Source organism: Rhinolophus sinicus, chromosome 15 (assembly GCF_057876585.1).
Source record: "Rhinolophus sinicus isolate RSI-liver-muscle chromosome 15, RSI-T2T, whole genome shotgun sequence".
NCBI lineage: Eukaryota > Metazoa > Chordata > Mammalia > Chiroptera > Rhinolophidae > Rhinolophus > Rhinolophus sinicus.
Window position 1 is genome coordinate 115564459 of NC_142515.1, and position 24468 is coordinate 115588926.

General features: G+C 38.5%; 1 protein-coding gene and 1 long non-coding RNA gene across 4 annotated transcripts; one reads left to right on the top strand and one right to left on the bottom strand.

Moving 5' to 3' along the window:
* Positions 1-269: 269 nt before the first annotated feature.
* Positions 270-18848, bottom strand: MMAA (metabolism of cobalamin associated A). 3 transcript variants are annotated; one of them, XM_019730750.3, is made up of 7 exons: positions 18833-18848; positions 10840-11344; positions 8276-8398; positions 6058-6228; positions 3633-3718; positions 1664-1813; positions 270-644 (listed from the first exon to the last, which is right to left on the bottom strand). In XM_019730750.3, exons 2-7 carry the CDS (start codon positions 11282-11284, stop codon positions 336-338), a joined length of 1284 nt encoding a protein of 427 aa, XP_019586309.3. In that variant the 5' UTR covers positions 11285-11344; positions 18833-18848; the 3' UTR covers positions 270-335. The 3 variants fall into 3 exon arrangements, with proteins under 3 accessions (XP_019586309.3, XP_019586305.3, XP_019586308.3); XM_019730746.3 differs by having other exon boundaries at positions 17703-18838; XM_019730749.3 differs by lacking the exon at positions 18833-18848 and adding an exon at positions 13951-17596.
* A 35-nt stretch (positions 18849-18883) lies between these two features.
* Positions 18884-22264, top strand: LOC109446914 (uncharacterized). The gene is made up of 2 exons (XR_002137294.3): positions 18884-18989; positions 19098-22264. It is a non-coding gene; the product is annotated as an uncharacterized LOC109446914 (long non-coding RNA).
* The last annotated feature ends 2204 nt before the right edge of the window (positions 22265-24468 follow it).

A 24468-nucleotide genomic window follows, 5' to 3' on the forward strand; every position in this document is an offset into this window, starting at 1 on the left:
CTTGAAACTCCCAGAGAATATAGAATCAAAAAAAGCATTTTAAGGTATCTGATCTTCCACTGTCCTCCTCAGTTTTCTCTGTTCCTGACTGATGAGAAGAAACAATCCCACAGTGCCTGGGTTTAAGAATAGGAAGAAAAGGAAATCATAACAGACAGCAGGTACCTTATGAACACTGCCCGACTGCCTGACCTTGGCCATCCATACCTAACATTCTTCGAGTTTTCAAGCACGGTTCACAAATAAGGAGGCCGAGAGCGACAAAAGCATTACTGAAAATATAACCACACAAGTGACTTTTAATATTAAAATACTTCACGAAACGATATACAAAATTATTGTATAGGATGAATTTCATTAGTCTCTGTTTTAAAAGCTTTCAACAACAAGTCTGCTGCTAGGCCTGGGGACAGGGCTCCACTCAGAACCTTTCTTTCCAGAAGAGGAATCTGTTCCCGGACTGTTGGGTGGGTCCTGAAATGTTCTAACACACTTTCCTGAATGAGATTCCACATCCAAACTTTCTGCTGCTTCTGTCGTCTGGCAATCAGCTCCCCACTGGCAAGCATTAAGTCCCGGAATTCTTTCATTTTATCCCACATTTCAGTGATCCCCTCTCCACTTCTGGAAGAAATACGAACTACCTATTGAAAAGGGAAAAACCGGAACCATTTTACTTAAAATGATAGAACACATTCTCATGGGGACTCTGATATTTGACAATTAATTCTTACAGTCTATGGAAATAGGCAAGTTGCAAAAATGAGACATTTTATTGCTGTGTCAAAGTTAATATAATGAAGTAACACACTAGGATTTCTAAGTGCATAGCAGAAATAAATTACTGATTCAAGGTCAAGTTTTTAGCCCAGAGATTTATTTGGACTGAGGATTGCTCAGATGGTCTCGAGAGGCATCATGGAAGAGGGTCACAAGGATGAGAAGGGCAATCCTACGTAGGTTTCTCTGAGGCCTGAGAGCCAGGAGATGAAACTAAGTTGAGCAAACAGCCCCACTGCCTCTGTCAAAGTTGCCTGACTAAGTGCTAAGAGCCGAGCGCCCAGCACCTACATGTACAAGACGGCCCACACCCAACATACAGTGTGTCTGAGGAGACTGGGAGCTGGCGGTCAGCTCCGTCATCACTGTTCTCACTACAGTGATTTGCCCTTACTCTTTAATAAGTGTCCTCCTGCAGACAAAGCTGTCCACATCACTGTTACTGCACCACTTACTACAGGAGTTCCCTTTTTCTCTCTTGTCCTTATTGAAAACAGCATCCAACAAGTATAATGGGAAGGGAAGTTATCACATTAAGACCCTTTTCTCTCTTACTCAAACTCTAATACAGATAATCAAATCATTAACTGCTCCATAATCTTAAGGACTGTTCCCCTTTCAGAATGGATTTGCTTTCACTTCCAAATGGCTCGAGTCAAGCATTAAGCAATCTAATCTATCACCTCACATCTAGTTTTTGACATCTAGTGGTTGAGGGATTATATTTAAAATCATGACTGCCTGCTCTGGCTTTGTCGTAATTTTTTAAATTGCAATCTCACATACAAAGATTGATTATATGTCTAGCTTGGGACTTTCCTCCTTTCTTCTACCGCGCACAGTCCACTCAAGGTGGAAAACGCAGAACGGAATGCAAGCTCACCTTGGGTCTCCAGACTTCCGACCGCTTGCGGAGTAACTTCAGCGCGCTCACATACTCCGCCTGTATCCTCCGCGCTGGTACAACCAAGTCCCCGTCAGATTTAGTTATAGCTACCAGATCTGCCATCTCAATTATACCTCTTTTGATACCCTAAAGAAAGCAGTTTATCAGAATCATTCAATTTAATTACAGCAAAAAATGGGACACCAGACAACGCTAAGATTTTGAAAGTCATACCCTTCTTTAACTCATGTGTTCTCTGCATCCTCCCAAGCCCTGGATACCAGGAATCACAGTGACTAGACAGAAATTACTCAAAAGCACCTGCTCTTGGGATTATGGAAGTCATCTGTCACATCTCTTCTAAACTTAGAGACCAACATGCTGAAATACACTCAGAATTAGAGTATGTCATCAACATACATGACTGAGTGGCAGGAGGCAGTTCAGATTGTCTCATGATGGATTCTGCTTCTCATGAGCTAACAATGCAAAACCATCCACCACTAAGGTGCTTAAACAGAAAACACACTGATTACTAACATCTGCATTTCCAGAAACAAAGTCTTTGAAGTTTTCCTTAAATGTATAGCTTTCTTTGTGCAATTTGCATTTAAGGAAAAATAACCTGATGGCTAAAAATCCCTCACTCCCTTGATTTAAATTACATTGCATAAAAACACTAGACGTTCTAAGGTCAAGCTTCATTTAGAAAAATGTAGATTTTTTTCCATCTAAGATTGAAATTTCTTTTCACATACTTTTAAACATAACTTTCAATGATTAAATTCTAATAGTTAATGTTTCTAAATTGCAGCATCCCTATTGTTTTAGAATCCTACAATTGAAAGGGAAGTATTGTGTAATAAAGAATTTTTCTGGTCTTTGTCCAAGGTTCCTGGGAAGTAACCTCTAAATCCTTGGAATTTCCCCAGTGACAGCAGTGTCTTTGTTATTCACCAGGAGTGCCTGGGACAGGACCTGAGTTTATGCAAGAACCCTCCAATGGGGGCTGACCACACCAGAAAGACCAACCATGTGATTAGAGGGTTGGGCCCTTAAGTCATGTGAGATCAGCCTGACCTCCGCGGACGTGTGGCCTGGGACTGAGTTCTATCACATGGTCAATGATTCAGCCAATCGGGCTTATATAAAGAAATCCCTGCAAGAACTCTGACCACTGAAGCTCAGTGAACTCTCTGGTAAGTGACACACATCAACGTGCCAGGAGGGAAATGTGTCCTGAGGACAGAGAAGCTTCAAGTTCGGGACTCTTCCAGACCTTTCCCTGTGAATCTTCATTTGGCTGCTCCTGATATGTAGTGTTTATAATACAACTGTAACTATAATACAGTGCTTTCCCTAAGTTGACTAGAATGTGAGTTCACTACGATTCACTAGAATGTGAGTCATTCTAGTGAATTATCAGACCTGAGGGGTAGTGGGAACCACATTTGCAGCCGGTTGGTCTGAGCCGTGGGTGGCTCAGAGTGAGGGCAGTCTTGTGGAGAGCGGTGCCCTCAACCTGTGGAGGCTGTTACCACCAGGCAGTCAGTGCCAGAATTGCATTGCAGGAGGAAAGTAAGAATTCTATTTTACAATATGTAAACTATGATAGTGGGATCCCAGTGAAAATGATGTCTTATGACCAACTTTTGAACCAACTACACTACAAACACCCATGCAGCAGTGGTGTCTTTTGACTAGAGCTGCCCATGTATTCCAACTCTCACAGGTGGAAAAATGTACGTTGCATGATTAACTCAAGGTCATAAATTCTATATTGTAAGTTGGGAAGAAATATATAGAATCTGCCTTTGACTCAAGTATTTTAGTCAAATGTGAATGATGTTTTTTTCCTGACTCTAATATAAACTTGATTTACAAAAACACGATCTTGGAAACTTGTACTTTTAGAGATGTATACTTCGTGTTTTGGGGGGAGCGAGAGGGGAGCCAAAACAATTACCTGCAATTCATCTCCTCCTGCTGGCGGCAGTAGTAAAACAAACATGTCAACCATATCAGCAACAGCAAACTCCGACTGACCCACACCTGAAATTTTAAATCACAACTATATACTAAAACATTCACAGTAATTGGAATCTCAACTACACTGATCATCCTTTCCATTCCACTTCATTCACTCGTACAATCACACACTCAACCTCATCCCACTTTAAACACCCCACTTCTGAAGAATCTATTAAATGCCACTGTCTTACCCTATGAGCAAACCGTTAGCCTTCCCGTCTCTCTCCCTCCCTTGTTCCCATTGGTCTCGGTCTTTGGTTGAGGGGAGAACCTCCAGGCCTCCGTTCTCGCCTCCCTCTTGCAGCTTTCTTGGCTTCCCTTTTATCAGTGAGCAGTTTGAACACTGTGATTCTAATCTTAGACTATGCCTGTCAATACTTTCAGCTTCCTTGCCTTCTCATCCTTCTATGTCAGCCCTGAAAACCTCCACCCATGGAGCAATCCAACTGTGTTCCATCCTTTATATCCTGCGGGAGAAATCGCTCCACTGTGTGGACCTAAGCGACCCTACAGGGTCATGGGCTCCACCGTCTGCTGCACTTTCCACACGGCCCAGCAAAAGCAATGCCCTAAAATGCCCTCTGTCAGCTTCCTGCCCACTTCTCACAGTGGCTATTACAACACTCACTGTCCCATAATCTCCCCGCATGAGGATGACTTCCCAGTGAAATAAAGGCAAGAACTGCCTCAGCTCCCCGGCCCTCCACAAACAAGCAGATAGAGTACAGGCTCGGCCTTGCTGCCTCCTCTCCACCCGGGTGGTAGAAGTACTGGCTGACAACTACCCTCTTTCCTTCGCACTTCCTCTGGGCCCTCGCTCTGCTTTCTCTCTAACCTCGCCTTTGTCTACAGGCTCTTGTCCCTCAGCACGTCACACAAATTGTACTCAAGTCTTTCTCATCTGAAACCGAACAAGAATAAGACAAAAACTCACAGCCTCCTCCAATCGTCACCAGATTTCTCTCTCTCTCTCTCTTTATTGCTAAGTTTCTAGATAAAAGCAACATATGCTCACTGTCTTTTGACTACTTCCTATTAATCTCAATCCACTTAAACCTGATTTCCACATTCCCCACTTCACTAAAACTCCTCTCAAAACTCCCTCCTTCCTTCGTGTGGCGGGCTTCTAGTTGTCCAGTCAGTATTTACTCTTCCCTATTTCCTTACCCCAGTGTTACTAAGAGCATCAAGGTACCAGTGAAAGACCACATTCACCAGACCCCTTTCAGCTAGAGGTGATTAGCGAGTGAAAGCAAATCATTAGATGAGGGTTCCAGGAAAGGGTTTTTTCTTTCAAGGAGGCGTACCCCAGCCAGGAGGTATACCTCCTCTGCCTGCCTGCCCCTTCTCCCTGGAACACAGCCGTGACAGAGCTTTGTCAGCCATTTTTTAGCCACGAGCAACCTTCAGGATGGTAGGACCACCACGCCTGCTCGGGGCTGCCTGCCTCCAGGCTTCTTTTACTCACAAAAAAACAAACCTCTTTCTCATCTGAGTCAGTCATTTTGAGTCTCTGAGACAAGCAGCCAAATGCAACTTCTGGGTGATACACTTGGGTTTTCATGGTCCTCTTCTCCCCTGATTCTGTTACTACTCAGGCACCTTTTCCTCCACCCACCCTTAGATGGCGGAGTTCCCAGCCGGGTCTCTTTACTGAACCGCCTTCACACTTTCTGCTCTGAGAATCCTGAGCAAACTGCAGTTCTCTGAGTGGGTCACGTTCTCTCACTCAGCTGTGTCTGCAAATGCCCTGTCGCCCATACTTTATGTAACTCCAACTCTTCCTTCAACACCGAGTTCAACTGTCACCTCCTCCCAGAAGTCTTCCCTGATCCCCAAATATAAGTCAGATTTGTCACAAACATTTATCATACAGTAATATAATAGACTGTCTCTCCACAAAAATGTGAATTTCTTGGGGTTTCCATGTCACTATTTTCATCACATATAATTATGTGCTAGGGATATAAAAATGAAATAAAACTTGGCCGTGTATTCAAGAAGCACCCAATTACATCAACATTCTTAGCAAATATTGTAGACATACGAAATGTGCTTAAAGAAAACAGGCGTTATGTTAAAGTGCTGTTTCCATAAGTCATCCTGATGCTTACAGTTCTCCTCTGGCACTTACACCCCCTTGTATAACAGTTACCTAGATACGTGGCTTATTTTTCTTTTAAGGGTAGGATTATAGCCCATATACTCATATCTCCTATAGAATCTGAGATACCTTGTATTTAATTACCTCTTTAGTGAATATCCGCTGAATGAACAAAACGAAATTAGTTGTCACTCATCTTTAGATAGAGTTCATTAGAATAGTATTTTACTGCTATGAAGTAGAAAATCACACTCACCTACGGTTTCAATTAGAATGATGTCATATCCCCCTCCTTCACACAACAGAATAGCTTCATTTGTGGTTCTTGTCACACCTCCTAAAGTACCTCTAGTAGGAGATGGTCTGATGTATGCATTCATATCTCTTGATAACTCAGTCATTCGGGTTTTATCACCCAACAATGATCCTAAAACACAGTTACATTTTTCATCATGAAAACACCTATAAGGGCCAATTATCGATCAGCCAGTTCCTAGGGGAAGTGCTTTATGACATTTTCTCCAAAAATCTCAAATTGTGTTTCATATTATCGAACTTTCCTCTCACACACTATATACAATGATGTGAAATTAATCTTGTTAACATTTCAAGCCCCTCAAAATCTGTAATGGCTTTCCACTGCGTGGAGGGTCACATCTAGATTCTCCAGCCTAGCTACTAAACATTGAGAAGTTCCTTCAAGATATGATCTTTTCCCTTATGATTCCAGTTTAGAGCTCTCATAGGTTCTAATCCTAGAGCTCAGACCTACCAGATATCTCAACTACGTTACTTACTGCACATAAAACATTTTTTCTAAAGTAATTTTTCCCATGAAATCATGTCTGTGTAAGTCAACAATCTGCCAAAGCTATATTTTATTCTCCTATATATCCAAACACACTGAACTAAACATTATGAAATTACTCTCCCATATAATTGTCTTTGCCAATGAATCCAAAACTGTTGTGTGCAGACTCTCAGGGAGGTCTCAAAGCTACTGCAGAGGGTCTGTGAATACAAAGCACAAGGAGGACTGATTATGGGCCAAAAACTAATGCTTCTCAAATCTTAATGTAAGGTTATTTTTCAAATGGATGTACTGTTGTGATGTGGTAGAAATCTACACTTACAGTGTACTATTTATACTTGTGTATTTTTTTCAAAGTCTATATACAGAGGGTGCCAAAAAAATGTATACACATTTTAAGAAAAAACTATTAAAATTGTGATACTCAATATATACCAATAATAAAAGATGAATACAAGTCACGTTTGACTTCTGCAATTACAAGAGGTGCTCAAAGTGGTTACCATCAGCGTCCAGACACTTCTAATTACGGAGAACTACTACTGTTTGAGCAACATCGACCAAAGTGTCCACTTGTATATATATTTTTGGCACCCCTGGTATATTTTTACATGGGAAAGGGAACCTCATTTTTGGTTTCAGAAAGGTCAGGAACCACATAGCTATGCAACTTTAATCAGACTACCTTATGCCAATCTTTCCGCTAGTATTAGAATGAAACCCACGGCATACAAACCAAACACTTCCACAAAGCACCCTGTATTTCCCTTCACAACACACATTACATTGTAATAGCCTGTGTTTCCCTCATATGATATAAAGTTCCATAAGGCCAAAAGGTCTTATTCACCATTAGACAATGCAGTCCCTTCCTTGGAGAATGCCTCACCTACAATAGGCACTGAAATACTTCTTAAATGAATAACTGTAATGTGAGAAGCTTAAATCATAAAGAAGGATACGAGAAGAAACCTCTCCTGAGTATTTATACGGTATGCTTTATGTTTTCCTTAAATGATCCTTTGTGGAACTACATTTATTCATTATATCTCTGATGAGCTGCAAATTAAACTTTGAGTGACGGCAGGACCTCAAATCAGTAAGTAATGGCAGAGCACTGAGAGCAACGTACTGCACTAAGTGCTGGAGGGGAGCAGTAGTATATTACACGGGACATCTAAGAGCTTCCTGTTGAGCTGAACATGTAATATACACAGGTGACAAGTCATAAAGAGCAATAAGGGTTTTTTTTAAGCTTAAGAGATGTTACAACATTAAGAGGCTAATAATGAATAAGGCCCATTTTCTGAATTGTGTAGGGGCTGATGTAGCCAGGAAAAACAACAAGAGGGAAGAGGGGCCTAACCTCAGGCCCTGATAGACAAAGGGCTGAAATTCGCTTTTGATTATCTTCAATTTCTGGCAGTGTTCTCCCAGCTCTCTAAGTACCCAGTCTACTCCTGGGCTAACCTTGTCTGTAGAGCCCAATGGCCAACACTGCCTTCCTCAGCCTCCACTTGCCCACCAGGACTCCCTTCCTTCAGTGAGACCAAACTCAGCTAGAGGTTAGAAGTCACTGGACGACGCAAATTCCCCCTAAGTTGCAACAGAGAAGCCCAAGAGAGCCCTAACTCTGCAATTTAAGAAGATCAGCAATACTCACCACCACTAGTACAGGAAGAAGGGTCCACAGCTAGCACAGATAATTTGTGCCCTCTCTCAGTAAGCATTTTTCCAAAATATTCTATAAAGGTTGATTTTCCAGCACCCGGGGGCCCAGACAATCCTATAGTGAAAAGAGATCTTCTAATTTAATGAAATAAATGAAATGAAATCAGCACTATGATGAGTTCTATTAAAATATCAGACCACCTTGTTTCTCCTAATTTATTAAAACCATCATTAATGTATGTTAACGTTTCCTAAAGGAGTAAATGAAAACCCATTTATTTATCCAGTTCCTGAGTAACAGGGATATAAAAAGGAAATAATTCCAAGTTCCATATGTTCATCAGATTCACTTATAAAAACTTGTCTTTTTACTACAATGTGGACCTTTCGGGACAGACTTCATTGCCTGTTATCAATGTGCTGAATTTCTACATCTGCCCACCTCTCATCATGATCAGTAATTATTCCACCTACCCCAATTTTGGACACTTTATCTTTCCACTGGGAAAACAACTCATGACTCTAGAAATTGTCAGTGATTAAGTTTTCTATTTATAAGAGAGAAGTTTTTCATCTTACCCATAACTCAAAGAATACATAATTTGTCTTCAGCAGGAAATTCCCCTACTTGGAGAGTTAGTAGAGAACGGCAGGTAAGAGCACAAAATCAGAGCCAGCAGGTCAGATCTATTTCTAGTTCTGCCTCTTAGGAGCTGTGTAATCTTGGGTAAGTCACTTAACCATTCTGTACCTCAGTATACTCTGCAAATGGATATAATGGCACCTATTTCTTCAGGCTGTTGTAAGGATTAAATGAGGTAATATTGGCAATAAGTCTAGAACAGCTCATGGGATAAAGTAAGAGATATATAAGTGTATGTTCAATAAAGTATATAAAACAAGCATTTAACTGTAACTATATTCAAAAGTACGCATGGCATATAGTATGCTTGGTTCCTTCCCACAATTTTCAGGGCATGTCTTTGTCTTAAACATCTTTATGGGTCAGTAAACATTTTTTGCTTTTATTGATAATACTGATAAAATAACTTCAATAAAGACATATGTTTATAAGGCCTTATAACATGGAAGAACCAGAATAACATCGCAAAACTATGAGTAGCTAGTTGTGTGCGTTGCTGGTTAACTCCAGATATTTCTGGGACATTTTCTCTTCAAAGAACCTCTAAAGCCTAACAAGTAAACACTCTGTCATAACTGAAATTTCTCTTTGGGACTTTGCTATTTTGTCTGCCTACAATACATAAAGATTATTAACAACCAATGTATACTCTCAAAATGAGGGTTCCCTCAATGAGGGCAGAAGAATAAATGTGTGAAAAACCAGGTGGTGAGCTCTTTTTGAAATTACCTTTAAAGCACTGATGCCTGTTATTCTAAAAACTAAGAGGTTTTAGTCCCCATGTTACCAATAAACTGAGATACAAAAATCTAATGTAATGCCAGTCCATTTTTAAGTGTATTTATCCATTCCTCACAAAGTTTCTGTGCTTAGCTCACGATTACAAGTTGTTTTTAGTGAGAGGATTGGTTGGGAACACCTAACTAGCCATTATGAAAAGCTCTTATGCCACCCAAAACTGACTTAATTCTGATGGTCAAACATATCTAAATTATTTTAAAATGCACAATTTCAAAAATATAGCAAGCTTATTTGCAATTACAGAAACAAGTCAATTGTTCAAGAAATTAAATGAACACCTAATATTTTTAGACTGAAAATAAATATGGTCTTGCCTTTAAAATACATTTTGGTATTGAGATGGCTGTAGTCAGAGCCAAATCACTCCCAGAAACTCTTAACAAAAAGTATCTGAAAGAAGCGATACTTGCCTATAGGAAGACTAATGAAAACACCCAAGAAATAGAACTTTGAAATGTGAGAATAATAATTATAACTGATAAAACCACCAAAACGGAATTCGCTTTAGACTAGTACGCAGAAGGACTACTGAGAGGAAGGAGTGAGCTGGTTAACAGTTATTCCCCATTCATATTTCTACCGTGTTTCCTGAAAATAAAAGACCTAGCCATTCAGCTCTAATGCGTCTTTTGGAGCAAAAATTAATATAAGACCCAGTCTTATTTTAATATAAGACTGGGTCTAATATAATAATATAATATAATATAATATAATATAATATAATATAATATAATACAATACAATACAATACCGGGTCTTATATAAGACCAAGTCTTATATTAATTTCTGCTCCAAAAGACACATTAGAGCTGATTGTCCGGCTAGGTCTTTTATTTTCGGGGAAACAGGGTATTCTGGGAGCCACATCAAGATTCTTCCCAATAGAAATCTTACATTATTCTCTTAAAATACAGAGCCTTAGTTCAAATGGTCATGGCGTTTTTTTTTCCAACATAGCAAGACTAATATTTGCAAACAAAAGGCATTTAAAATTCATCTCAAAGTTCTGAAAAGCAAAAAAAAAAAAACAATAGAATGCAAACTATTTAGACTTTTTAAAGAGAATTTAGAAAAATATTTACAGAACAGGCCAAAAAAAAAAAAAGACTGACCCACTCGAAAGGCTCGTGGCTTTCCTTTATTTAACTGTTCTTGTTCTCTGTGATAGACCAAGACTTTCTGAAGAAGGACCTGGGCTAACTCTTTTTTTCTGCTGTGAGTTGATTCTATAAGTGTTATGGCCTCTGCTAAGTGGGCCCTTTGTCCTTGGATTAAACCAGTATAAAGTTTATCCACAAATCTTTGTTCTTTATCAGAAAGTCCTTCTGTGTGTTTCTTTAAGGTTGTTTGTACACATAATTTTCTCTTTAAACCATCTGACAGCAGCATCCACTTTGTACAATGGAGTCTAAGAGACTCAAACGGCCGAGCCCATGGGCTTCCTGATCTGAGATGAGTACTTGAGTGAAAGATGAAGTGGTAACATCGGAAAGGTGTTCTCAAAAGGCGTTTTAGGAAATGCCGGTGAGGATGTTGTAGCAGCACGGGAACATTCATTTTATTTGTAGCTGAAGAAAACAATGGACGCTTTTTTGGCTCAGTGTGATTTGTGATTCTCTAAAAGAAAGAAAAACATATTTTTGCCAGTTCAATATACAACTAAGATACTGAAATAGTGAAACTACAAGTGTTAGCGTTTTCCCTATATTCTAAAACACACATAACCAGGGTTCGCGGTAGGACAAATGCGTGAAAGTTTCTTACCAAGACACCTTGTTGCCTACGGTTACTATTAAGAGTAACCCAAATCATGGAACTATTGCTCTACTGTGAAGTGCAATGTACATTCAAATTTTCTTCTAAATAGAAAACAAACACACACACACACACACACACACAAAATCCATTAGGGTAGAAATTTTATGTCATGCTCATTTTCTAAGGACTTTACATTCACCTAAACAATTTCTCAGATCAAACATACCCTATTCTGAAGTTCATTCAAAAGGTTAAAAAAGAAATCGCTCTGGTGCTGGCCTTTTATTCATTCTCTACACAAGAAGTGTGATTAGCAGTGCAGGCAGTTGAGGCCTAAGTTTAGATACAGTATGTGTTCATGAGACTCACCCTGGGGCACAGATATATGCAAAGGATGACCTAACATAAGCACAAAACAAGCCTTCATGTGGAATGAACTTCGAGGACCGTATACTAACCAGCTCAGTGTGGTCAGAACTGCGTGGGTGCTTATTAACAATGCATGTACCCAGCCCCACGAGTGAGAATCTCTGCAGGTAGGCACACTACAGTTTGAACCACTAGGGAATTAGATGAGGATCCTTTACTTAGATTTACTGATATTCTCCATTTCAAACTGTATTAGATTATGAAAGCTGATTCAATATGCCGAGAGTCAGGAAAGCACAGAGGTTATGAGCCACGGTCACTGAGTCTTTGCCACTTAAGCTATAATGACCTTGAGCAAGTTACTGAACCACTTTATACCTCAGCTTCCTCTGTTGAGAGAATAGTTAAGAGAATAGGGTGGCTGTGAGAACGAAATGAGTTCATTCATGGAAAAAGCTTGGAACAGTGCCTAGCACAGAGTAAGAGCTCAATAAACATTAGCTTTTATTATGATTAAAACAATTTATAAAACTTTAGTAAAAATTAGGTCATAGACCTAGCTTCCAGTGGCAAACTAAAATTTAAAGACAAATGATACATACAGACTACCAAGTTTGGGTTTATGATTATTTGAAAATTTTGGTACCTCACAGCACAATGCAATAAATTATTGCTCCAAAGTACCTCTCTAAATTGTATTTCAATGGCCAAGTAGCATAACATTAATTTTAGCTAAATAGCATTAGGGAAAAGAAATAACATTTTTGTATTAGAACTAAAACTGCTCATTTTTCTGTTTTGAGTGGGAGGGGAAAGTTATGACTTCTATTTGTACAATTAGTCTTATTCCAAAAGGATAGTGCATAAAAAATGTGTAAAAATGTTTCTAAAAAAATTTATTAAACACATCCACTACCATCCTTCACACAACACTCAAAAAGACATTTAAAACAAACAAAATATAGTTGCTATGGTAAAAAACAAAAAACAAAAATCTCTCTTTAAAATTTAGAATTTTTATAATTTCAATGAGAAATATCTAATAACGATTCATGATTTAATTTTTATCTTGCCATCACCTGTAACTTGCTTCCCTATCTGCATTTAAATTTCTCATAATATGAGAATCAAACTTGATGAATCCTAATTTAGCCAGTTATTGTGACCATCATTATTATATTTCTATGTCGTTTTCTAAAGCAGACATAAAATTAGCATATATATCCAAAACCCTAGTAAAGAGAATTATGTGCAAGGTGAAAACAGTGATAATCGTGTTTTAGCTATGTTTCTATGCACAGAAATTCTATCAGAATCATTGTATTAAGATTTAAAGTTCGACAGTACTCTGAAATAATGTGATGTCCATGGACTAGTGACCATTTTTAAGCATGGTAGATTTCTTTTTTAAACCCATCTACATGCTATAATAAAAATTAGGTATCCGCAATGCATATCTTCCACTTTTCTGCCTGACAAACTCCTACTCAATTCAAACACCCCGTCTTCTAAGACACATCTTCCCCCCACCTTTCCCAGGCAGTCAAATGTTCAATCTTCAATGCTCCACACATCTCAGGTAGAGTATTTGTCCTCTTATGTTCTAATTTATCTTTTTATAGACCTCTCCCCACTAATTCTCACTCATCACAGGTGACGATCCTCCCAGAGAAAAGACAGTATCTTACTCTTGATTTCCTCAGAATCTAACATAACGCTTGGCGCATGGTAATCTGTTAATTGTTGCTTTAAGGTTCCTGGGTGGATACTCTATCTACTTTATGTTGATCTAATATACTATAAAGAAAAGTTTGAGTAATAATCTTAACCTGTGTGACCTGAGAACCTTTACTAAAAACATTCCACCTTCTAAATTCCTTGTTGAATCAAGGTACCTTAGACATCCAACTAATCGTCCAGAACAGAAAGATTAGCTTGCAAGGAATCAAAACCCTGTAACAAGAACTCAACTAGATGAAAATACGTCCACTTGTAATAATGCAAGCAAGTAACAGTCCCTAAATAAATGAGATGAATAAAACGATCTAGTAAATAGTATATAGATTGCTCTAACATTTAAAATAGTGATTTCTTACAACTGCAGTCTTTCTCAGAAAATCCATGTCAACTATCTGAAAAGTTTATGATTTATACTGCGGGGTCATCAGTCCAGGACTGTGTTCTCCGCCCTTTGATGCCAATACAAATCTTAAAAGGTTCCTAAGAAAAAAGAGCCAGGAAAAGGTTACCATTTTACTCCATTCTTTTGCCAAAACCAAGAAGTTATCCAGATGTACATAATTCTAGGTTTTTACATCTTCAACTCTCTCCCTGGGGGCTGATTTTCTTGGTGCCCCCAAACCCTGGGGACCATCTGAATGGCAGAGCAGCAGTTGCTAGTCTTTACTGGATGTTTATATGTGAGATATTGTGCATGCATTTCCTCAGCTAAGCCTCACTACATAGGTCAGATTCTATTTTACGGGTGAGGCTCAGGAAGGTTACACTAGTTGTGAGGCCTGACCAAGGCCTCACAACGAGCAGCAGAGCTTGGGGAAAACTGTGGATTTCATAAACCCAGATGTGTATGGTACCAACTGTAGATAGATTATCACATAAAAAGAGGAGTGGTGTCATGTCACATCAAGAGACCATCAAATAACCCTTTACATTTGAGTATGGAAAGATGATGGCAAGCTGTTTATCTTCATTTTGTTTATCTTTTTCTTTCTTTCTTTTTTTTTTGCTTAGGCCAAAGTGAAAAATTAGTTTACATTTTCTGTGCAAACCTTATCAGTAGAAGATCCCAAAAATGTATTAGGTGACAAAACAGACCAAATTCTTAAAAATTTTTAATGTTTTTTGCTCCACAGGGAATAATTCATACCTGGTAACAAAAAGCATAATATATTTAAAGCAATTAATTTAACCAATCAACCAGACTTTAAATGAGTCTATAAATATTTTAAAGCCAGTGTAACTCAGCCTTGTGTGAGCAATTTTCTACCCTTATATATATGTCACAGGCACAACAGACTAAGTCTACTGGAGTGGCAAAATCATGGAGATAGGGAGAAGGATTTCTCACTTGCTCGTGTAATTAAGCCTCCTTTTCTGCTTTCTTATGGGAAGAAATCAAAGAACCTGGCAAATAATCAAATCAAACTGTTTCAATGAATTTTCATGATTCCCGGGAGGGAGTATACTTTCATCCTATGATTTTAAGCTGAACATTACTGAAATACAAGAGAAATGTTGCAGCATTTACAATATTCAGTAAGATACCTCAAAGCAGTGCCATTCCTAATAAGCCAGAATGTCACTGTATTAATTTACAATGGAAAACATCCAGTGGACAAAAATAGTGAAATAGGCTGGTAGGTGCACCTCCTCCCCTGCAAGGTTCATGTGGACAGCAGCATTTTAGGATTTGTATTTGTTTTCCTCCAAAGTATCTTTTATATTCATTCCCTCCTCTCCAACCTCATTCCTACATTTCTCTCTGATAATGGCTTTCAAGCTTTGATCACAGCCCATAGGAAAAAATATACTTACATCAGTCGACACACAGGCATAAAACTGAAACAAGTTTCACAACACCTTACTTACTTCTATTACACGTGATACATTCTAATAGTCTTTTTCCCTATTCTTTTAATGTAGATCGTAACCTACCAATTGGGCACAACCTTAATAAAAAGCCCCGACCTACTATAGCCACTTCCACCTCTATGACAGTAATTCATTTCCCACACTAGTACGTATGCTGATAAAATCTAAATCTGACTATATTATTCCTCTGCTTAAAATATTTTTTTAACTTCTCTCTGCTGTATCTGTAAAAAATGTTTTTCTGTGATTCAGCCATTCACTCACTCAGCAACTATTTAGTGAGAACCTACTATATGCTAGGCACTGTGCCAGGCCTTGGAATACATTAGTATGTGGGTCTAACATGGCTCCTAACATCATGAAGTTTACAATCCAGCCAAGACAGTCATTACATAAATATCTCATACTCCATTTGAGTGCTCTTACCCATCTCTCCAACTTAATTCATTCACCTCCTCCACTTTTATCACATTGCTGTAACTATTCTGATCTGCACACAGGTCCTGGGGAAAGCCACGCTTTTTCATACATCTCGGCCATTGTCCTGTGATGTTCCTTCTAATTGGAATGCCCTCCTCTCCTTTAATCACCTCACAAATTCCTCCTCAACCTTCAAGAATCAACTCAAGTTCCCTGGCCTCCTCTCCATGTCCTTTCAGGTGTCCTCCTATCTCTTGCCATCATATCACAACCCTCCATTATAGTAACGATCACACTGTTTTGTGATCATTTTTTAAGATGTCACTCTTGCCTAGACTATGAGTTTTCCTTGTATCCACAACATAGTTTATTGCTCACACAATAAATGAATATATACTATAATTTTGTATGGGTCAATAACTCCATTAAGCTGATTACTCAACCAATGTTTGAAAACATACGTTTTTTTCTAATTTTACAGTAAACATACATTTATTTTAAGGACTTCCTTTTTAAAGTCTGATTTCAATATATGGATTTTTTCCTTCATTAAAAATTTGCTCAGCAGCAGCCAGTCTGACTTGAAATATTTGTCTTGAAATTGATCCAATGAATCTTTTCAATTTCAATAACTATTATGGCAAGAAAAAGTATACAAGATTTCCAAAATCAATCCATTAGGTCAGTGTCCATAGCACAGCACAGTTCAATGCAGTGTTACACCATGAGTTTCCACTTCTCAATGCTAATCAATTTTGATCTGAAGATAAACTGTCAGATGCCATTAATCTGTTTACCATCTCCCACCACCTCCATAGAAGGCTTTACTTTCTCCTTTTCAATTAATTTCAGGAATTTTGGTAGAGCAGAATGACTTTTTAAATAAGCAACTTTAAAACAGGTCACTGTTATGTAAGAGTCGTACAGAACACATACTAAATTCATGCAGGAAATATTCTAGAGTTCTCTGTCCACTTTATCTTTGATCACCTTTCTAGTTAAGACTCAGATGTCCCAATTTCTACTTTTAGGTTTCCATCTACTTGAAAAGTCTCTATTTCTCTAAATTCCATCACCATTAAATGTTTTGATTCATTTCCACAGCTACCACCCTAGCTCAAATCTGAATTAGCAGAGGGCTCTGAGAGTAGCTATGGGAACTTGGCAATCTCTACTTCTCTCCCTATAAAAATACTAAAACCAAACATTAGGGTTTAGTGAATATGAAAAGAAATAGTGTGCATGAGAGAGCCTGGCAGAGGGCCTAGTATTAAGCAGATGCTAATTAACTGTAAGGAACATTCTTTTCTCCCTCTCCCCAGTCTTCTGTCTTGGACTTCACAGCAGAATTCGTACTGAACGGTGAATGTAATTGATCTCCTTACTATCCACCTCAAATTCCTCCAACAGTTCCCCACATCCTAGTACAGGGTTCTCAAAATGCTGTCCCCAGACCAGCAGCAGCAGCATCACCTGAAAACTGCTGGGAAAAGGAAACCCTCAGGCCCCACTCCAGACCTTCTGAATCAGAGACTCTGGAGGTGGGAGCCAGCAATCTCGTTTCAGAGGCCTTCCAGGTGATTCTGATTTGTCAAGTTTGAGAACCACTAGAATAAAGTCTAGTCTGGAGTTGGGCATTGTAGGGTTTCCCAAACCAGTTCTCTTCCAGTTACTGCACTTTGCGTTCTCAGACCTCTTCTCTTCTAGGAGAGTTTACTCATTATCTCCACTTACTTTCCCAACAGAGACTTTAATCACCTCTCTGAGACACCTCTCCTATCTGACCCAGCTTAAATCCATTTTCTTAAACTCTTACCTGACCATCAGTTTCCAGGTATTTTTTCCTTTCAATTCCAATTATTTCTGAATACTCAGGTGACAATCTGCAGCAGTCACAAACTGCCTGTTCCTGGGCCACGGAGGGTGTGTAAGTGAAATGGTTGTCAATTAACATTAAAAAACTTTTTTAATCACATAGAGATTTTCAGCCTTTGCTGGAGAAAAATCAGATCTGTGTTTGAGGTACCCACATTCCCACGTGGCAACAATCAGCTGAGAGGCAAATGTTTCAAACACTCACCAGCGCTTTCCATGCCAAACATAGGTTTTTCTTTAGACATCGTCAAATACCTCAAACCGTGATTTCCATTTTCTTATGGTTATGGAACTTTTCACATGTTTATTTTGTCTCTCCTGATAGAATACAGCCCTCAAAATAATAATTAAATTTTTATTACATGGAACACAAAGTGATGTGACATGTTCACTACATAAAAGAATATTCTGGACATCCAAGACGACCCCAAGATGATTTAGAATCTGCACAGGACTTCTGGAAACAATTGGGTTTCAACAACTTGGAAAAGTTATAGTAATTTGTTCTTCATTTTGTTTTCCAAAGTATATGTATTAGCACATAACTCTTAAGAAAGGTAATAAAATAAGAAATACCATTTGCTTTATCTTTCATTTTCTAGTGAGCAATACAAATTATTTTAAACAGTATGTTTGCTGGAAGAGACCTAGCCCGTGCCCGGGCACAACATAGTTTCACCCTCTGGCAGTAGCCATCCTGGACTATCCCTGCTATAGTTAACCATTTGCCGGGTTTGGCGGCGGCAAGGGGCGAGTCGCCTTACGGCAGCACAACGGAAAACTCACACACCTGCACAAAATGATGATGATGAAAGTTTTAAAACACTGTTTACAGAGCATTTCCTTTTTTAAGGAGAAAACAACGAACCTTCCCTCTGAGCCCATTTTGCCGATGTCTGCCTGCCCATACAACCAGCACCCCCAACATCACCCAATTCAATATTCTTCTTTTTTCCCCAACCCCCAAATCCTCCAGGGGGCGCCCCCGACGACGGGTGGGTCCCTCCCGCAGCCCTAGACAGGAGCCCCAGAACAGGTTCCGGACGCCGCACAAACCCCACCCGTACTCACCCGTTCAGGCCGCGGAAGTGCGGCTTCGCCCCGCCCCTTCCGCCGGAAATGTTCTCACTGCCGCGCGCAGGCGCAGAGCCCACTGCAGGGCGTGGGGGAGTGGGCGTGGCCAGGGTCCCGGCGGACGTGGCCGCAGGATTCTGGCTTGTGGCGAAGGGTGCCTGAGCGTGACTGTCTGCGGTTCTGCGGGCCTGCGGCGGGGCGCTGGGTACTGAAGAAGGAAGGGTGGTTTATGGCCTTCCGGGTATCTTTGGCTTTTCTTCAGGTCCAGATTGGATCTTTCGCCTGCTAAACTCCAGGGTATCGTGCATCACCCGGTTTTGGCGCTTCGCGATGTCCGGGAGACGGAGCCGGCGTTCAGCCCGCGGCCCCGCAGCCCGCGGCGGCCAGCATACACAGACCTCCTGCCGTTCCCGGGAACCTTAAAGTGTCGGCTGGAGGGCGAGATATGGGGCGTCTGACGAGCTGGTGAAAGAAGAAAACTCAGACTCCGCGAAGCAATTTGCAGCCTGTTGGAATAAATGCTCAACGTTCCGCAGAAATAATAGCTCAAGTTTTTAAACCCTGGAGTGGTTTTTAATGGCTGACGGTCTCGCAGTTTTTTCTTTTAAAAGTTTCCCATTCATATAGGTTAATGTTTCGTAACTTGCACCAAAAGCGAGGACCTGTGCTGATCTCCTTCGGCAAGTCTCCCCCGGGGAAAGGCTCTCGCCTGAAACGGAGATGAGAAGGAACATGCTTAATATTTGCTCCCTCACTGCGGGGGAGAATGGTAACTAATTTTTTGAAAACCTGTTAGGTTATGTAATAAGCAGTAAAACCTGAGTTTTAGAATTTTTAGGAAAAACTTAATTCTCCAAAATGTTTGCTGTAATGTAATAATGACGGCATCAATGGACGATAACAAGGATCAAGTGATGGCGACTAGGAAAGAAAGGTCATAAATGGGGGTTATGTTACAGATAGTTATCTGGGGGTTATGTTACAGATAGTCCCCACATAGGATTTGCATAGTTGCAAACACGTATGATGGATGGGGGCTTCCTTAACTTGATATGGTTTGATTCTAACTGAACATAGAACAATAAAAAAATTCCTTCTTTAGCGTCTTCATTTTTATTATTTAGACTAAAAGACCACTGCTTTTACCTTAGAGGAATTGTAGACCCAAGAATAGTCAATTACAAACTAAAATAAAATTGGACATAAGTACAAATGAACCACAGGGTCTAGTAGAAAGAACATGGAAACAGTCAGACCTGGTTTCAAATCTCAGCTCCTGAACACAGTGAATACAATAAGGATAGAACGTGGGAGAAGTCAGTTAATTTCTTTAAGCTTAGGGTTGCTCATCTATACAATGTTTTGGAGTTGTTCTGGGGTTTTTTTGCTTTTCATTTTTGGTCAGTGTTAACATTTTATAAAAGCTCAGCTTGCATTACCTAAGGCAGTGAAGTTTCTTAATTTAAAAATGATTTTTAATCCTTTCCTGTTTTTTATTCTACAAACTCTTAAACACTTCAGTGCGTTTCACTTTTTTTTCCCTTGTACAGGTAGGTGTTCCCTAACCTGTGTTCCATGGAACATTAGTCCTTTGCAAAATGTTATTAGGTGCTTCATGGAAGAAATTTCTAGTACCAATATTGGGGAAAACACAAACCTGTTGCTGTGAGGTTTTTAGAAGTACATCTGTGTAGTATTCTTGCCAAAAACGTTTAGCCTGAATCTGTGAAGAAACACTCAGATAAATTCAGAACGTGACTTATAGAATGTCAATATCAAAAAGACAAAATAAAAAGACAGAAGGACTGATCTGCATTAAAAACTATTGAACTGGATAGGATGATGGATGTTTCAAAAGTTATACAGAACATTTGTGGACAGTTGGGGAAATTTGAACATGGAAGCATAATAGATATATTGGTGACTTAAATTTCTCAGGCACCATAATGATATTGTCATTATTAGAAGAATGCTTTTGTTCTTAAGAGATGTATGCTTAAGTATTCAGGAGTGAGGTCATGATACCCACACACTTCTTTCAGACAGTCCAGGCCAAAAAAAAAAAAGAATGTAAGAGGAAATATGGCACTATTTTAATTGTGGTTCTATGTGAATAGTAGTACAGTTGACCTAGAACAACGCAAGATTTAGGAGTGCCAACCTCCCCTTCTCCCACACAGTCGAAAATCTTTTGACTCCCCAAAAATCTAACTGCTAATAGCCTCCTGTTGACCAGAAGCCTTACTGATAATCAGTCGATTAACATGTCTTTAATATTGATTTCTTTCAGGTCCAATGGTACCTACATTATGTTTTGTTTTATGGGATAGGCAAAGGTTTACAACTTCTTGCCCTTTAAGGAAGCGAGAATTCCATTTCTGCCTCCCAGCAGGTGGCAGCAAATCAGTACTCTATAAAGTGCAGTAAAATTGTAATTTTTCTTGTCCTGGTAAATGTTCTGGAGGTTATAGATTGTGGCTTTTCTTAGCTAGAAGAGCAAAAAGAATATGCTGCCAGATTGTAGGAATTTATATCAACTGATCAGCTAGTTGGGAGAGTATATTTAATTATGTGACTAAATTGTATTACATATTTATATTAATATTGTTCTGCATTGCTTGTATATCATAGAACAAAAAGTCCATTTGTAAGCAGTTCTGTTGGGATAACATTCAGTAATGTTTATATGTTATCTCCATAGATAAACAATACTCTTCACAGCCGTTAATTGACAAATACCATAAACACAACATAACATTTCAAAATTTATGGGACATAGATAAATATTCTTAGAGGAGAAAGTACAGCTTTTTCATTCTTTTATTAGCAAAGATGAGTTAATGATCTAAGGCAAGGTCTGCAAAATCATCCATAGGCCATATCTGGGGCATAGCCTGCTTTTGTATACCTTATAAAACTTAACAAAACTAATTTAAAAACAGAGACAAATTACCAGTATCTGGAACAAAAGATCCTACAAACATTAAAACTGGTTCTCAACCAGAGATATTTTGTCCCCAAGGAACATTTGGCAATATCTAGAGACATTTTTGGTTGTCACAATTGGGGTGGCTATCAACAATATCTAGTGAGTAAAGAACAGAATGCTGCTAAAATTATTCCACAGTACCCCACAGCAATTTTCTGGCCCCAAATATCACTAATACTAAGATTGAAAAATTCTAATTAAAACCATAAAATGAGAATATTACAAATTTAGGTCAATAAAATTTGATAACTTAGAAGAAATTAACAAACTCCTTGAAAAACAAAAGTTACCAAAACTGACTGAAGAAGAAACCGAAAATCTGAGTAGTTATACATTTATAATAGAATTTGAATTTATAATTAAAAACCACTTGACAAAGAAAAGTCCTGGCCCCGATGACTTCACTGGTGAATTCTATCAACATTTAAAGAACACAAAATGTCAATCTTATATAAACTCTGAGAAAATAGAGGAGAAGAGAATACTATCCAACTAATTTTATAACGCCAACATAGCCTTGATGGAAATATCTGACAAAGACATTAGAAAAAAAAATCAGACCAATATCATTCATGAACATAGGTAGATCCTATACAAAATATGAGCAAATTGAACACAGCAATACAGAAAAAGGATAAAATAACATTGGCCAATTGGGGTTTTCCCCAGAATGTAAGATTTGCCCAACATTTAATAAACTAATCACATTAATAAAGGAGAAAAAAATCATGTCTCAATAAATCCAGAAAAAGCATTTGACTCATTTATTGCCAATTCATGATGAAAATAATCACAAAACTAGAAATAAAAGAGAACTAACTTCGTTTTATAAAGGACATCTACATAAGACCAATATCTACTTAGTGGTGAAATACTCAGTTCCTAGGGTTGGGAAGAAGATGAGAATTTCTGCTCTCATCACTTCTATTCAACTTTGTATCAGTGCACTAGACAAAAATTAAGTAAAATGAAAGGTGTATAAGATTGGAAAGGAGGAGTAAAACACTATTTACAGTGGTCCGTGTAGAAAGCCTATCTTTAAAAAGTTTTAGATTAGATCAAATATATGGTGATGGAAGAACTGACTCTGGGTGGTGAACACACAATGGGATTTATAGATGATGTAATACTGAATTGTACACCTGAAATCTATGTAATTTTACTAACAATTGTCACCCCAATAAATTTAAAAAATAAATTTAAAAAAATTTAAAAAAAGTTTTAGATTAATAATACATGGTCCATGTAGAAAATCTTTTAAATCTAGAATTTATCATTGAAATCGGTGTGCTCAGAGGAAGGAAGATCAGTATATAAAAATATTTTAAGTATTAGCAAGCAGCAATTAGAAAATGAAATTTCAAAATATTCCATTTAATGAAAGACATGCAAAAGCTGTACTTGGAAACTGCAAAACATTTTTGAAATGAAAGAAGATCTAAATAGAGAGATATGAGTATACAATATTCATGTACACAGAACATGTACCAAGAAAAACCATATTCTGGGCTATAAAATAAGTCTCTATGAGGATTCAGATTGTACAAAATATATTCTCTGAAATTACAATAGAAGTCAATAACAGATTTATGGAAAATTCCCAAATCTCAGTAATCGAAGGCATAGATTGCTCAGGCTGCGGACCTGAGACGTTCAGGTTCACACTGAAGACGTTTTCCTTCTCTGCAGGGCCAGTTGAATCACAGAGGAGTTGATTATGGACATGTCAATGCCACATTCTAACCAACGGCACTAACCTGGCACTGCCCTGAGATTGGGGTATGCTGGAAGTGGCAGATGTCTGTTACATATTTGAATATTACACTTCAACAGTTACAGCATATTTGAAATTCATGAAATCATCCCCGTTTCTTTCTTTTTCCATCACAGTCTGAAAATACTGAACGGAAAGTCGGAAGCAAGGCTGTGGGCGTAGTTGACAAAACAGAAAATCTGCTCCTGGACAGCTTTTGATGAATTTAATAAGGAGAAAGATAATGAGCATAGACGACATTTGCATAATGGCATAACAAGGATTCATTGAACAATGCTGTCTGGGGAATCTACCGTTTGGAAACCAAATGTAAGATTCTGGTTCTGGTTCTGGCAAAATTACCCATTGTATTTAATGATGATGTGTGGGTTTGGGGGTGTGGGATACCCCATATGCTTTATTCTCTGATCTTAAATATCTTTTCATCCAATTTTTCTAACAAAATAATTGAAATTCATTTTCTAATAAAAAAAAGTTCTAACATCCAGATTTGTCCTAGTGTAGCTCTTTCAACAAGTTATAAAAGTATACTTTGCTCTTTAATAGACCTTTGAAAGGATTTGGGACCATAAATCATTTTTATATTAAAAAGTTTTTTCACCCTTGAATAGGATTTTAAGTTACTTTCCCCCATAATAATTTATTTTGACTGTCAATTATGGCTAATTTAACCAGATAATTTTCAAATTTCACTTTGTAAGTGGAATTTAGGAGACCTTTCATTCTAGATGTTTCCTTGTAGAAAAAGCACTTTAAGTGTTTTTTCAATATCTACATTGTGCAGGTTTTAACTTCATGCTACTTCAGATCATTCTGGAAATAATTTACCATTTTGGTATAATTTTCTGAAATCACAGGGAAATGTTCTTT

Bases quoted from the DNA above. Each gene is read 5' to 3' on its own strand.
- MMAA (XM_019730746.3), bottom strand. From the start codon at position 17,840: ATGTTAATTGACAACCATTTCACTTACACACCCTCCGTGGCCCAGGAA. The intron at 11,345-17,702 runs GTAAGAGTTTAA...TCTTTCTTTTAG, and splicing joins ACCTGGAAACTGATGGTCAG to AGAATCACAAATCACACTGA. The intron at 6,229-8,275 runs GTGAGTATTGCT...ACTGTGTTTTAG, and splicing joins TTCTTCCTGTACTAGTGGTG to GATCATTGTTGGGTGATAAA.